General features: G+C 48.9%; 5 protein-coding genes across 6 annotated transcripts; 4 read left to right on the top strand and 1 right to left on the bottom strand.

The window, feature by feature from the left end:
• Positions 1 to 1,441: 1,441 nt before the first annotated feature.
• Positions 1,442 to 3,496, top strand: ONS95_001666 (uncharacterized protein; the record flags this gene model as incomplete). Its single annotated transcript, XM_058494872.1, has 4 exons — positions 1,442 to 1,837; positions 1,972 to 2,575; positions 2,652 to 3,295; positions 3,350 to 3,496. 4 exons carry the CDS (start codon positions 1,442 to 1,444, stop codon positions 3,494 to 3,496), a joined length of 1,791 nt encoding a protein of 596 aa, XP_058355179.1.
• A 2,786-nt stretch (positions 3,497 to 6,282) lies between these two features.
• Positions 6,283 to 10,869, top strand: ONS95_001665 (uncharacterized protein; the record flags this gene model as incomplete). Its single annotated transcript, XM_058494871.1, has 4 exons — positions 6,283 to 7,192; positions 7,237 to 7,859; positions 7,908 to 9,333; positions 9,380 to 10,869. The coding sequence occupies 4 exons, from the start codon at positions 6,283 to 6,285 to the stop codon at positions 10,867 to 10,869; spliced, it is 4,449 nt and encodes a 1,482-aa protein (XP_058355178.1).
• A 1,148-nt stretch (positions 10,870 to 12,017) lies between these two features.
• Positions 12,018 to 13,158, top strand: ONS95_001664 (uncharacterized protein). 2 transcript variants are annotated; one of them, XM_058494870.1, is made up of 4 exons: positions 12,018 to 12,598; positions 12,657 to 12,783; positions 12,848 to 12,892; positions 12,944 to 13,158. In XM_058494870.1, exons 1-2 carry the CDS (start codon positions 12,190 to 12,192, stop codon positions 12,716 to 12,718), a joined length of 471 nt encoding a protein of 156 aa, XP_058355177.1. In that variant the 5' UTR covers positions 12,018 to 12,189; the 3' UTR covers positions 12,719 to 12,783; positions 12,848 to 12,892; positions 12,944 to 13,158. The 2 variants fall into 2 exon arrangements, with proteins under 2 accessions (XP_058355177.1, XP_058355176.1); XM_058494869.1 differs by having other exon boundaries at positions 12,018 to 12,783; positions 12,848 to 13,158.
• A 765-nt stretch (positions 13,159 to 13,923) lies between these two features.
• On the top strand, positions 13,924 to 14,112 carry ONS95_001663 (uncharacterized protein; the record flags this gene model as incomplete). Its single annotated transcript, XM_058494868.1, has 1 exon — positions 13,924 to 14,112. One exon carries the CDS (start codon positions 13,924 to 13,926, stop codon positions 14,110 to 14,112), a length of 189 nt encoding a protein of 62 aa, XP_058355175.1.
• Positions 14,113 to 14,426: 314 nt separating this feature from the next.
• ONS95_001662 (uncharacterized protein) lies at positions 14,427 to 15,450 on the bottom strand (the record flags this gene model as incomplete). Its single annotated transcript, XM_058494867.1, has 4 exons — positions 14,427 to 14,498; positions 14,552 to 14,790; positions 14,851 to 14,927; positions 15,008 to 15,450. The coding sequence occupies 4 exons, from the start codon at positions 15,448 to 15,450 to the stop codon at positions 14,427 to 14,429; spliced, it is 831 nt and encodes a 276-aa protein (XP_058355174.1).
• Between the last annotated feature and the right edge of the window lie 140 nt (positions 15,451 to 15,590).

The raw sequence follows: 15,590 nt of genomic DNA, 5'->3' as shown, positions 1-15,590 counted from the left end.
GGCAATTGCAGTGTTGTTAACAGGTGAAGCTTGCTAATGCTGGCTGTGGCGTCCCCCACTCCCAGCATCCCCATCCAGCTCTTCCATATTGAGGTCTGGTAGCACAATGCATAAGATAGATATACCTGGCTGGTGAGGAAAGGAGTCATAGTTCGCAATCTCGACCTTTGGTATACACTTGCTTGGGTGTATCTATCTCGGATTTGATGGAAGCGCAGGTCAGCAGTGGCACTGTGTGTACCGTGTGGTATTTTGTGTTGAATTGTGTTGTGTTGTGTTCGTGACAGGGCAAAGAGTGGGATGCACATGTATGATATAGGCACAACATGGGACAGGAGATAAATGTTCTCCCCGAATGAGAATAGAGGTAACTGATGGAAACCAAGTGTAATTCCGTGGGGAACTCTGGTTCTTTGCATGTTTCCATCTGAAGGAGCTTGTGAGTTGGCTGTAAGTCTGAGGTCATCTCTAGGGCAGCATCCCGGTGTTCCTTATTGTTGTCCGCGAGCACGAATCGAACGTTTCGGTGCTTTTCTTGGTAGATGACCCGCAGTGCATTCTCAACTTTCCCCCTACCTACCTACTTGCCCTGTACCCTTTCCATATGTCGCATGAAAGGGAAATGGGAGGCAGAAGCAACGACAACTCGACCCCCTAACCTTGCCATATACCTAATAATGTGTACTGCCAGCAAGCCCACAAAAGAAATCCCATTCGCAAGCAGAGCGGACATACTGTACGCAGTAAGACTGGTCTCCACTAGCATTGAATGGGCAAGACTGGATGTCACACATGCGCGGTAGAAATGCCGGACCTCGATCAAACTTAAAGTGACCCCCAAACCTTGATTCGAATTACCAAATACCTCACGTTGTCCAAGGGTATCGGCAACAGGCCGAGATCTGAGTGAGCGCTGGGCTCCTCGTGGACTGACTAGCTTTACTGGAGCTACCTTAATGGTTGGTCCATTGTCAGTCAGGACGGGACATACGGTACGAGTACTAGTACTAGTAGACCCCTCCTACCCCTCCAAAGCCAACAAAAATTAGTATTATATAAATCGGCTCTTCCCCTCTCTCCTTCCTCCCGCATCACTGAAGCGGGCCGAGTTGGGCGAAGACGGGAACGGCAGACAGAAGAAAGTGGACCAACCTTGGAAGTAGACCCGATCCTTCCATACCTCAATCTTCCGATCATCCATGCCAGGAACAAGGTCGGGAGTCGGACAGACCAGACGCGCAGGAACAGCAAAGCAAAGTTTGAAAGGGTCCCTTATTCCTTTATTTACTTCTTGCCTCGCAGCACTTTACTTGGTTGCCTGCAGGGGCTTGTAGATCTGATCTGATCTGATCTGATCCGAGAAAAAAAGGCGATTCGGATCCTATCGAACCAGTGGACCAACTTCTCCAAAGATAGGACAGGACGGCTCAGGACAGGCATCATGTCGCTGTGCATGAAGTCGGCCCAAAGTCTCCCGAGAGCGAGAGCATCTCCACTCGCTTGGACGAACCTTACCACGCGATGGGATACACGAGTACCGGGTTTGCTGCACTCATCAGCCATTGCATCACCTTCAAGAGGAGGATTCAGATGGAAAAGCTCGTATGCTCCAACTGGCGAATCGCCGGGCAAGAAATTTGTTGCGGGAGGGGGAGAGAAAAGAGGTGTCAGTGGATGGACGACTCTCAGTGTGTTGGCGCTGATGGCTGCTTCTGCTGCCGGTGCAGGCTTGGCTGTTGGTTGGAAGAGTGAAGGGAGGAAGGATAGGGAGAGAGATTATTCCAATGCTGGGAAGTTTATAAGGCCCGCCTACGCGAGTCTCAGTGACATGGAGTCTGTGAGTTGACGATATCCCTTAACAAGCGGCACAGGAAATCAACCTTTATTTTTGTTACCGTGCTTGGTCCAAGTTCAGACTCGCTTCCCCCAACAAATCCTTCACGAGTAAATATTGGCTACTGACAACAACAGGCCATTAAAGAAATCCGCCAAGCTACAGGTAACCAAGACACCATATCCACTGACCCTGAAGATCTGAAAGCACACGGCTATTCCGAATGGTCCTCGACCAATATCGATAGCCTCCCCGTTGCCGTCGCCTATCCTCAGAACACCTCTGAAGTTTCCAAAATTGCCAAAATATGTTCAAAATACCGCCTTCCCATCATCCCTTTCTCTGGCGGCTCATCACTAGAGGGTAATTTTTCAGCTCCATACGGAGGAGTCAGTGTCGATTTCGCGTACATGGACCAGATCCTGCAATTCCACGAGGAAGACATGGATATCGTTGTTCAGCCGAGTGTAAGCTGGATGGAACTGAATGAGGAATTGGCCAGAAGACAGTCTGAGTTGTTCTTCCCCGTCGATCCTGGACCAAGTGCTAAGATTGGGGGCATGGTTGGGACGAACTGCTCGGGTACAAATGCGGTGAGGTATGGGACGATGAAGGATTGGGTCATCAATCTTACCGTTGTGTTGTCCGATGGGACGGTAATCAAGACGAAGAGGAGGCCGAGGAAAACTTCGGCAGGTTACAATCTGAACTCGCTGTTTGTGGGATCCGAAGGGACACTAGGTAAGTCCCCTGAGACGAGAAACATCTTGGGGAGCATAGATTCATGTCGAAAGAGCGTCTGTCAAAGGAAGAAAAGGATTGGTGACAGAGATCACTCTCAAGCTGGCAGTAGTCCCACAAGAATTCTCAGTCGCTGTCGTCACATTCCCCTCTATTCGCGACGCCGCGGCAGCCGCCGCAAGTGTTATGCGAGCCGGCGTACAAGTTGCCGCCATGGAAATCATGGACGAAGTCCAAATGCGCGTTGTCAACCTCTCAGGCTCCACAGCCCCTCGTAAATGGAAAGAGCTACCTACCCTATTCTTCAAGTTCAGCGGTACCAAAGCTTCTGTCAAGGAAAACATCTCTATGGTCTCAGCCATTGCGAAAGTCCACCGAGGCGGCGATTTCGAATTTGCGAAGGATGCTAAAGAACAAAAACTGCTGTGGTCTGCGAGGAAGGAAAGTCTTTGGAGTATGCTTGCGCTAAGGAAGGAAGGTAATGAGGTTTGGTCAACTGATGTTGCCGTGCCGTTTTCGAGACTGGCTGATATCATCGAGATCAGTAAGAGCGAGATGGATGACTTGGGGTTGTTTGCGAGTATTTTGGGACATGTTGGGGATGGCAACTTTCATGAGAGTATCATGTACGATTCAAGGGTGCCGGGAGAGAAGAAAAAAGTCGAGCAGTGTGTGAAGAACATGGTGAGGAGGGCGTTGGATATGGAGGGTACTTGCACTGTAAGTGTTATGTACCTTCCAAAATAGTGATGAATGGGCATTGATTTGATACAGGGAGAACATGGTATTGGAATCGGGAAGAAAGAAGCTCTTCTAATGGAAGTCGGTAGAGACACGCTTGGTGTGATGAAATCCATCAAGCAAGCTCTCGATCCATACTGGATCATGAATCCAGGCAAGATCGTGGACCTTCCTCTGTAAGCCTCTCCTTCTGAGGCTGTTGGGTTCGCCGTCGATCGACCTTCGTTTTCTTGCATATGGACCGGACTTTGGGCACACAGCACATAAAGTGGTCCTTGATTGGAAGTGGTGGACTGCATTGTGGAACGTTCGGTCGAGGGATTTGGTGCATTGTGGTCTATGTATCTTTTCAGCTGGGCGGTGGTAGGCGGTCAAATAGAGCTATCCTCCTCACGGATGGGAAGCATTGGAAGCATTGCGGGGCTTCGGGTGGCATTTTGTCATAACAAAATCGATTACGCTTTCCTACCATGTCTCGTTTTGTTGCTGTGTATCCTCGCTCAGTGTGGGGATGTCGCACCTGTGGGTGGTATCACGAAGCTGAAATGCGATAGTGAGATGTCGCTAGACATAGTTGCCCTTTGAACCTTGTAAAGTACAACGTTTATTATGGTTGGTTTGAAGGTGTGTACGGTATCGTAGAAGGCGTGTCGATTAGGCAACCTTTAATCAAGTTGAATAAGCCGGAAGTTAGCGGTGAGGAAACAGCAAAAGTCACCAGGAGATTATTCTGCAGATACCTTAGGTTTCGAGCTCCTTATGGCTTCATTCGTTCCAGAGTTCGGTAATGCTTTAAACTGCTAAGCATCCATTTGAACGCCGCGTGTTATTCTGGGGGGGGTTTTTTTTTTGGCTCCGCCGAATATTGAAAAGTCGGTATGTTGCGGCGAGGATGAATGCTGTGGTGGTCTGATATGGCATGAGTTACAGAATGGTGTTCTGGTGGCGTCTAACGGTGAGAGATACCAAGCTGTTTGCCTTTCCTAGCGCGTTGATTGACTTTACTACCTTAATGAGTCGTATCTGATGTTTTCGCATCATGTGGAGTCCTGATCGCTTTGGTTGTGAATTACCCCGCGTTGAGGGATCAAGGGAGTGTGGTATGGGAGACGCTTCTCCGGAGAGTGAATTGTGTCCTGATGCTTGACAAGCCGTGAGCTGTGGCCAGAGGTCACGAGGCGGAAAAGTTTGGGCTCGGGTTGGTTCGGTCTCTTTGCATACAGTACCTTAAGGTAGGTAGGTACCTTATCGAGCGTAAGGTATGTAAATGTGTCTCGCTACCAGCCACGAGCTACTCAAGGTATCAGACTCAGACTCATCAGAGCCAGCATCTGCAGCTGAGGTACGGAGCTAGGTATGCCAGGAAAAGGATCGGAGGATACAATATTTTGAAAAATGCAGAAGCGAGATGAGTGCTAAATACCGTAACCGTACCTCACTTTCTACTCGTACTATTCCCCCCCCCCCTGAATAATGTTAAATCTCTAGAAAACTGGAGTCATTGTGGGTAGCTTTCTAGGGGGTTTGTCCAACAGAAATCGCTGCTTCGAGCCCTAGTAGTCCTCTCGAACCTTCTACGACCACCCTTCCTTTTACAACAGACCTAATTCTGGCTCGTGCCTTAAGGCCTCCAGGGTTACATTGTGGCGGGCCACGACCCGAACACCCACACAACAAGAGAGGTAGCAATTCAAGGCACAAGGAGTACTTTAATACAAAGAAGCGGAACGGTCAAATCTCGAGACATCACATATCTGAAGTACGGGATTTGTCAAATAAGAGGCGGAGAAGAGATTGGATTAGATAGAATCTTTATAAAGAGTGTAATTATCGTGATATTTCCAAGTGGTGTTTTGGTGGTGATGTTGTAAAGGAGTGACAGTTCAGAATCTCTAAGTACCACCGCCAGCTGCACTAGTAACGTGACTTCCCCCCACTACACCAAACACCAAAATCAGGTGGCCCTGCCACAACATGACCACTCAGAAGTAGGCTTTCAAGCCTCCGCCCCATATATTCCACAGTTTAACATTATTCAGGGGGGGGGGGGGGGGGGGGGGGATAGTACAGTATAGGTACCTGAGAGGCATGCCAGAGCTGAGGGTACCTATACCTTACCTTATTAGGTAAGGTAAGGTACAAGTAATCACGTGGCGATAGTTACCCTGATACGGAGGTACCTTATCTGAACGCGATTGTCGCGTCCCCCTTCTACGTTCTCCATTCTCCTCCGTGTTCACTACCTACCTAGGTAGACGCGCAGGGCACTTGGAGCCACAACGCAACACAACAAAGTAAAACTCTACACTTACCTTGCCTCACCTCGACATCAGACATCTCTCCATTTTGATGGCATAATCGCCTGAAACAGGAGCCTGAGGTCTTCCAAGGTAAATCAGTCCTCATTCCTCCTCCTTTACTCGCCCTCAGTACAGCCATTATCTAGTGCGAAGCAGTCCATCTATTTCCCGCCTCCCTCATCTATACACAAACCCCTCGCTCTTCACCTTCTCGATTCAATGCTTCCTGCCTTGATTGTGTGATCAAGCAATTGCTATTCAATCATTTCCATCAGGTCAATCCGTAGTGGGCATAAGACTGTCAACCATGGAACACTTTCCTGTTTCTCTCCCACTTTCACTTCCGCCATCAACCACAAAACCTCAACCTGTCTCTAATACCCTTCTACCTGCTTACATACCCGCAAGTCCCCTACACAGTTTTCTCACTGACAACTCCACAGTTGTTTTGCAGTTGTGCTCGATCTACAGAGTCTGTTTGTGGACGGATGAACGAACTCTTGCGCAACTCTCTGCAAATTGAACCTCACCTTTCCTATACGTTGTCCCAACAAACTGTTAATCCTCACTTTCAAGACTTTCCTTCGAAAACAACACAAGCCTGGACTGCGAAACCACAGGCCATAGCTATACTTCTTCACCACCGACCCTCAACTGCTGGCCAGAATGACGCAGGGCTACAGACGACCCCATACCGATCATGCCCAGGTCGTTAGACCACCTCGAAATCCAGCTCATCGAAATCCACATCGTCAAGGACCCATTTTGAAGCCGGACTACGATTGGGAGAAGTGGGATGAGATAGCTGTCAGATTACGAGGAGTCGCCCGTCATGAGACAACATACAACCTCTGGAGAATTTTCCGAAAACACGGCGAAATTTCCTTCATTGAACTCTTTGAAAGAGATGGTAGAAGAGACGGCAGTGCTAAGATTGTGTTCTCACCCCCGCCAGCCACCCCTTTCTGGAATAATACAACTCATACCATCGACAATGAAGATGATCCTGGCGCAACATACATGGTCAACGTTAGTCTATGGGATGAGAGATCTCAAGGCAAGACAATCCAGAGCCCCGTAAAGAAGACTAAGTTCTACCAACCAAGAATGAAGCTCATCGCTTCGGCCATTCATTTCGGCCTTCTGGTCGATCCAGTATCGATGATGCCTCTGCACACTATCAAGCCAAATCAGTGGGAGCAAAATGGCACCGCGTTCACCGTCGATCTCAAGAGACGCCGTATTGTGGCTAACTTCACCACAAAATTCGAAAACCCTGGATATGTTCCTAGTTATGATCGCGACAATCAGTACATGTTTCATATCCCCTTTGATCAGTTGACAAAGATCCAGCGATTGGACTTCAGTGATATTGCCTTTGCCCTGGTCTTATCCGTTGAGTCGCCCCCACAATACTATCGGAAGAGACAAGATCAAATGGCTGGACACACCAAGGAGAATCCACAGTGGAGCGAGTGGGATACGTGGTACAGGCAAACTGATATTGTTTATGATCCATACATTCTCCAAAAGGAGACAATCGCTCTTCATAAAGACCGTCCCGTTATTGACATTGGTAGGCCATTCTTCATTTTCTTAGAACTCATACTAACTTGCCAGGTCGCTGGAGCACATATCTCTTCGAATTCAGCCATTCTAACAACTCGGCCGCACTTTACGCTGAGATCAAACAAGCCCTCCAAGACTTCAATATCGAGATTGTCCCCGTTCCGGTTCTGACAAAGGTCCCATCTCACTCTGCCGATCTTTGGCATTTGATCGACCCCCCGAACTCGCAAAATGCTTCTGCTGACCTTGCATTTATGCAAGGCAGTGATAGCACGATTGCATTACCGTGGGAGGTCCGTTACCAACTGGAGGTCTGCATATCTCGTGAGATTATCAACGAGTACAATATCGACAAGCATTTCGTGAAGAAGCTCGCTGACGCCGCCGCCGAAGACCCCGCAAAAGCTAGACACATTCTCGAGTATGTTGCTAGCCAGGAGAAACGTATCTACGAGCCATTATCCATCTTCGATGATCCGCTAGCTTTAGCTTTTACATCCAAGACAGAGATTCCTCACTACTGTGCTTACTCGCGCAAGGCGACAATTACTCCATCCACCATGTATCTCAGCTCCCCTACAGTTGAGACTACCAATAGAGTCCTCCGTCACTATTCAAGAGAAAACAAGGATGGCCGATTCCTTCGAGTACAATTCACCGACGAACTGGCTGAGGTGAGTGCTTCGGTTCTGCTTATGTACGTTCATACTAATGATGCATAGGGCAAAATCTTCTCTTGTGCTGACAAGCAAAGAAATGACGAGCTCTTTACTCGTGTGTACAGAACTCTCTACAATGGCATCCGCATCGGAGATCGGCACTTCGAATTCCTCGCCTTTGGTAATTCGCAATTTCGAGAAAATGGTGCATACTTCTTCTGTCCAACTGACCATTTGTCCTGTGAAGATATCCGCAAATGGATGGGCCATTTCGACCACATTCCAGTCGTTGCTAAGTACGCGGCCAGACTCGGTCAATGCTTCTCAACCACTCGAGCCATCAACGGTCTTTCTGCTCCTAAAATCGTGACGCTTGCTGATGTTGAGAATAACGGCTATTGCTTTACAGATGGAGTTGGCAAGATCAGTCCATTTCTTGCCCAGATGATTGCTGCAGAGTTGCAATTACGCACTACAACTGCTCCATCAGCATTCCAGTTTCGACTTGGCGGGTGTAAGGGTGTTTTGGCCGTCTGGCCAGACGCAAAGGAGAAGGAGGTCCACATTCGAAAGAGCCAGCAGAAGTTCACCGCTACGTACAATGGACTCGAAATCATTAGATGCGCTCGTTTCTCTTGTGCCTCACTGAACCGACAAACCATTGTCATTCTGTCTTCTCTCGGCGTTCCTGATGAAGTGTTTCATAAGATGCTTGCCGTGCAACTTGCCAACTACCAAGATGCAATGAGTAACGATGAGGTCGCCGTCAGTCTGTTATTAAGATACATCGATGAGAATCAGATGACTATTAATCTTGCCACCATGATCCGGAACGGTTTCATGGCCCAGCGAGACCCTTTCGTGCTCTCACTCCTTCATCTGTGGAGATCTTGGTCCATCAAGCTTCTGAAGGAGAAAGCAAAGATTATTGTTGAGGATGGTGCATTTGTGCTTGGCTGCGTTGACGAGACAGGCACCCTGCGTGGTTACACTAAGCCAAAGGCTGCCCATGGACAGCAGCTTGCTCAAGAGGAGTTGCCTCAGATTTTTATCCAGGTACCCGATAAAGAAGATCCAAATCGATACAATGTGGTCGAAGGAATCTGCTTGGTTGGCCGCAACCCGTCTCTCCATCCCGGTGATCTCAGAGTCGTTGAGGCAGTCAATGTTCCAGCTCTACATCATCTCAGAGATGTTGTTGTGTTCCCAATACAAGGAGACCGCGATGTACCTAGTATGTGCTCTGGAGGTGACCTTGATGGTGATGATTTCTTTGTGATCTGGGACAAGAATCTTCGACCACCAGAATGGAATTGTGAACCCATGAACTACTCTCCACCAAAGTCAAAGGTTCACAGCCGACCAGTCGAGATCACTGATCTGATGAAGTTCTTCGTTCGTTACATGAAGAATGATGCTCTCCCTACCATCGCCCATGCTCATTTAGCCAACGCGGATGAACGAGAGCGAAGTGTCAAGGACCCGAAGTGTAGGTCCTTCCCCTTAGATTCGATGCTTGCGCTTACCTCCCTCAGGTCTGAAACTTGCTGCTTTGCATTCTAAGGCCGTTGATTATGTCAAGACGGGTGAGCCCGCCGAGATGTCCAAGGACCTCCGTCCCAGAAAATGGCCTCACTTCATGGAGAAAAAACACAAGCCCAAAGAGTCCCAATACCATTCGGACAAAATCCTGGGCCAACTATATGACAAGGTCGAGAAGGTCAACTTCACCCCACAGTATGAAGAGCCTTTTGATAAGCGCATCCTCAGAGCTTATACTCTCGACGATGCCATACTGAAGGCCGCTAGGCAAGTCAAATCAAAGTATGATGTCCACATGAAGCGTATCATGGCTCAGCAGGAGATCAAGACTGAATTCGAAATCTGGTCTACGTTCGTGTTGTCCAGACCACGTGTCGGCAGCGATTACAAGGTTCAAGAGGAAGTCGGTAGACTCTCTGAATCATTGAAGGACCAATTCCGTCTTGAGTGTCTCGAGAGAGCTGGTGGCAAGGATTTCTCTGTCCTCGGACCCTTCGTCGCGGCCATGTACAAGGTCACAAAGGAGGAGCTTGATATCGCCCTTGCCGAATGCCGAGCTACTAAGGTGGTAGGTGGCACTTCAGTGCCGGTCCGAAAGATGGAGGCTGGCTACATGCCATTCATCTCGTTCCCTTGGCTCTTTGAGAAGGAACTTGGACGCATTGCGACTGGGATTGACACCTCTGATGAGTTGGAAGATCTTGGCATAGCATCTTTACTCCTCAAGGAGCTTGGCCATTCCCGAAAGCGACAATGTGGTGGTGGACCTTTGGAGGAAGACTACATCAAACGCGAGGATGGAGTTCTCATCCACCGTGGTGAAGAACTGGACTTGTTCAGTCATACACTTGACACTGAAGAGTACACAGATGAGAGCAACCTTGATGAAGCTCGAGTAACCAGAGATGGGCATTGGTTGACGACCAGCAGATCCGGCGAGGAGATCTTAGCTACTGAGTTCGAGCTTCCCAACTCTCCCATCCCTGATTATATGCAGAAAGGTACTGGTGTCGAAGACGTTGTCCCCCAAGCACCACTAGATGGACTAGTCGGACCTCGGAAGGCAGCCAAAGATGCTCACTCAGACTATACCAACTGTAGTTCTGCTTTGGCAGGTGTGTCCGAAAAGCCTAGCAAGTCTGCAAACCAACTTGGCTCTGACCTAACTGGGTCCCGAGACGTCAACTCAATTGACGAGCCAATCGGTACTCTTAACCCCGACGGATCGCCGACTGGTAGTGAGCCTGGTGTATCTTCTTCATCCACCCTCGATACTTGGTCTGCTTCGGCTGAGATTGAGGAGGAAGTTGTTGAGCTTGAGGTGAAGGAGTCTAGTATCGAGAAGGTGGCTCGCTTACTTGGTAATCAAGGTCCCCAAAATGTACCTGTCGACAACCAGGAAGACGATGTAGTTGAGGATGAGGTCATCTTGAACATCAAGGAGTCTTCTTTGGATAAGCTCAACCGTTTGATGGCATCTTAGATGTCTCAACTATCCATTTCCGATCTTGATCACTGCAGGCGAAGCGCTAGCATTGATTACAGGGTCTCGAGGGTGCGCCAAATTTTAGTGAACCTTATAGCGGGTGTGTATTTTATGACGGACTTGGGCATGGACGCCAGAGCATGAAGCATGGCATTATTCCGTAGGTGGAAAGGCCCCGGCGTATGATTTGATGCATAGCAAAGCGTTGCTTTCTCAGAAGGACGCACGCCACAGCGGCAGTCTGAAGGTCTATAGCGAGCAAGGACAAATGATCGTTGATTCAATCTTGACATCTAGATCACTGATTAGGATACATCGCCTCCTCGTTTTCTTTTGGACTCTCTTATCTTACTACATCCGATTCTCAACCTGTACATTTCCTTCTAAAAGATTGCCCAGCTCCACACACTTGCTTCTCTTTTGTCTGAAGCTAGGCATGTACGCCCCCAGCCCCCTGAGAATGGCTCAGTGATCATGTCTCATTGCTCGATTGACGAGTGCGCATATCAACACTATCGCAATATTATCTTACAGTACCCGGAATGGAAAGACGCTTACAGATCATTCCATCGTAAGACGCGTTTGCTTGGCCCACTGGACAGCTGATATTTCCCAGGGTCCTCGGGGGGTGTAAGGCTGCTTTAATCTGAATTAAACATGAAGTACTGCTGGACAGCTTGCCCTTTTTGCTCATACCAAATCAGCCAATGCCAGCACGAACAGCGACTGATACCGGACTGAGATGCGAAAAGCACGAAGACCGTTGCGACTGGAACGCGGGGGCGCCTCGCGGAACCAGTCAATGTTTGCCTCCACGCAGGTTACTGCCGGGTGATCATACGAGAGTCCAATAAGCCAGGCTTCTCTAGATGTCTACATCCACATACTATTTAAACTCAAGTGTCCTTCGATGTGTGGAAGAATAGGTGGGTAGTTGTCCGATTCATCAGATTCGCCGCCAATTCCTGGCCCAGGGTTCTGCCCCTCCTTCCAAAAGTCTCAGGGATGCCCTCCTTTCCCCCCTTAACCCCCAGCTTAATGCTTACGCCGCCACCCAATCTTATGATGATTGTGCCTCTTTCCCCTCACGTCGCCATGCCATGCCATGCCATGCCATGCCATGCCATCTCGAGCGCGCCACACTACCTCTGCTTTGCTCTTAAACGGAAAAGCATTGCTGAAGGCGCTCCGTCGCTGTGCTGTACCATGAAAACTGATCCTTGTAGCTGAATTATAATACCTCTAGACTCGGCTCCTACGTCCTCCAGTCTCCAATTATATTCGTACCCATTCCAATTCAAGGCTCCCTTGCCCAGCATGGTTGTCCTTTCCATAGCAGCACGCCGTTGCCTCCAACGCAACTCATTTGCAACGACCCGACGCTTCCTCATGACACTACCCTCATTTTCTCTCGAAGGCAAGACGTGTGTCGTAACTGGAGCCGCCCGAGGCTTAGGGAAAGAGTTTCTCACCGCATTTGCACTCAGCGGCGCGCGTGGGGCATGTATAGATCTCTCCCTCGAAGCAGGCGATAAAGCAATCCAGCACATCAGCCAACGCGCCTTCTCCCAGTCGTCAACGGCCTCCTACAAGCCTGACCTTCGCGCATATGCCTGCGATGTCACATCTGAAGCACATGTTAAAGATACATGGGAAGCCATTGTGAAGGACTTTGGCCAAGTAGATGTAATGGTCACGGCGGCCGGAATTGTGGATAATGTGGAAGGTGAGAATTATGCCTTGAATAGGTGGCAGAAGATGTTTGATATCAATGTTCATGGCAGCTTCCTGTTCGCGAGAGAAGCTGGGAGATACTGGATTGAACAGAAGAAGAAGGGAAATCTGATATTGGTTTCAAGTATGAGTGCGCACATATGTGTTCGGCCACAGAAGCAAGCAGCGTATAATGCAGTGGGTGATCACTTGTGATATTCAGAAGCTGGACATTTGTTCGGGACAGGCTAACTGACTGTAGTCCAAAGCTGCTGTCTCATTGATGGGCAAAAGCCTGGCTACAGAGGTATGCATGACCTACCACCATGCTGCCTAGCTATCAGCTCAACTGAAACAGTGGGCAACCAATGGAATTCGCGTCAACAGTCTCTGTCCTGGCTACATGAAAACCGACCTCATCATTGATCTTCTTGCCAGAGAAGGACCGCATATCGAAGAGAACTGGGTGAAAGATATTCCCATGGGCCGCCTTGCGCATCCGAGTGAATTGCAAGGCACGATTGTATGGATGGCAAGTGATGCAAGCTCTTACCTTACTGGGAGTGAAATCGTAAGTTCTCTTCTTATTCTTCTTCTTCTCTTTCGCTGGTCACTTGTGCTCGAAACGAAACTCTGTCCACTTCGATTCATCTGATCGTTGCCAGGTTGTTGATGGCGGGTACACTTGTTGGTGAATGGGTTAATTCCGATCTGTAGAGAGCCCTCGAAAAACCAGACGTAGTATTCGTTCTAGCTTGGCAAGTATGATGACCTTTGTCTCAATCGCCTCCTATCACGATTATTATTGACGTTGAACTTCCTTCATCTTTCTCGTCATGCGGCGTGACGGTGCCTCCAGTTCTTTAGCTTTCCGACTTGCTTCGCTTCACGACCAACCCCCCCTGTGGTGTTTCATCACAGTCTTAACACCCCTTTTTCATCTAAGCGAATCTATCACCTTTCTCTGTCAGATTCTCGGATCATCACATCTTGGCCCTGTCCCAGGCCATTGACCTATGATGCTGAGCACGGCGATGTATTTGCTTTAAGTACAGGGATTGAGCAACTAATTCGAAAGACAGTGATTGTGGCAGGGAGCGGAGCTTTATTAATTTAGACTTTGTAATCGCCAACCTCTCCTTCTTTTTAAACTTCTCGAAACCCTTGTCACTTCCACTCTGTTGGTGCTCCCCAACTGTACATAAGTGAGCCGTTGTGCTGGACACCAAACGATTCTTGCGACCCTCCGCGTTCGATTCTCATCCGGCTTCAGACATCACCTTCACGACAATCTCGCCCTCGAATCGTAACAGTCTGAAGGCTCTACCATATTTCATCATGCGCGCCTCGCTCCCTGTCCTCGTTTCTCTCCTCTTTGCCAGCACCGCATGTGCGCGAGTCATTCCCGCCTGGATGATGAAAGATGCTCCTGTGTCCGTCAACATCCGCGACATTGACGATTCCACTATTATCCGCCATGCCCCCGAGAGCAGCTTCGAGCGCAGGATTGATGATAGGTTGGAGTAGGGAAGAAGCGCCGATGGGGAATCTACCTGAATGCTAAGGACAATTGGATGGAAGTGGAAGCCAGTTTGTCGGATGGCATTAGGCATTGGATGGTAAAGGAGGAGGCTGAAGGCATGTAAAGGATGATGTAACGAATTATGACAAGAGACAGAAGGATTCTTCAAAGCTTCCTGGACTTTGGAAATAGCGACGAGGTCGTATGTGCTGGCCGTTCATGTATAGGTGTACTGGAATACATCAACATCTACAAGATGTGCCGACATGCCCTTCCTCTCAGCCGTGACATCTGCTCATATTTATGCCGCAAAAATAGTCTATTCCCTTTTGACGCAAAGGTCTGATCTGATCACCCATTTCTCTCCTTCCAAAACCTCCCGTCCTTCGTGCTGCGTAGTGTTAGTGGATCTGAGTGAGATATTCGACAGAGAAAAAGACGTACCAGCATGCAATCATTACCATGCTTATGGAGCAGGCACATTCCTGTTTCTAACCCGACAACCACTTCCTCCTCGGTTACATTCTTCTTGGCTCCAGGGATAACTTCGTCGGGATAAAATACCGTCTCCCCACCAATACATCCAGTGCTAGAGGACGTGAGATACAACAACAAAGTCCAAGTAGTCTTTGCTGGAGTGGTCGTGGGCTTGGTGGCCAGCGTTAAGAAGTTTGATTCATCATCTAGAATTCGGCGTTAACAATTGCTAATTCATGTTAGTGTATATGGTGGGGATAGCTTACAATGACAATCGAAGAACTGCCCTTTCGTGTACCGATAAATGCGTATTGACGGATTGAGGCCAATGACCTCGCCGCCCCTAAGAAGTAAACATACAGATCAGCTCCCCTCCCAGAACTTCATCACGAGACTAAAAGTAGAAAATCCGGGGCAGCACACCACAACTTCCTCCTCTCCTGCTGTGTCATAGCCGGCCCTTTTCCCACGCCACTGTCGCCCTCGCCCTCCTCCTCACGCCCACAAATTAACTCCTTCAGCCCAGTCTCCAGCCAAAGCCTATTCGCAAACGCCTCATCAGCCACTTGGAAACGATCATTAAACCTCAGCGCTTCGCCTTTCTTCGGCTTCCCGGGCGTCGTCGTTAGCGGTAAGTCCTTCAAAAAGTTCACATATGTTTTACAAAGAGTCGAAGTGAAGAGCTGCGAGATAGTGACTATTTGAGAGGGGAGTAGGGTGTGAAGCGTAAGATCTGATGGCGGGACGAGCGGTTTGAGCGCCGGCCAGTTGGGTGTTGCGTTGGGCGGCTTGGGACCGGACGCTGAGGCCTTGGAGGCCTTGGAGGCCTTGGTGGTCTTGGAGGAGGAATGTTTCTTCTGTGGCATTGTCGGGAAGTTTCGGTTTCAGTTTCAGTTTCAGTGGGTTTTGACACGTTGTGTTATGATACCGAGGTTGAGGTGCAAGATGGTTCACATCGTGGAACCTTCCTTGCCTTGTTCTGTATTGTAGATATTCTTAAGGGTTG

This window comes from Cadophora gregata (assembly GCF_030347475.1).
Source record: "Cadophora gregata isolate MNR1 chromosome Unknown scaffold_10, whole genome shotgun sequence".
Lineage (NCBI taxonomy): Eukaryota > Fungi > Ascomycota > Leotiomycetes > Helotiales > Ploettnerulaceae > Cadophora > Cadophora gregata.
Note: the sequence above shows the minus strand (reverse complement) of the source record. Positions and strands in the feature narration are given on the sequence as shown.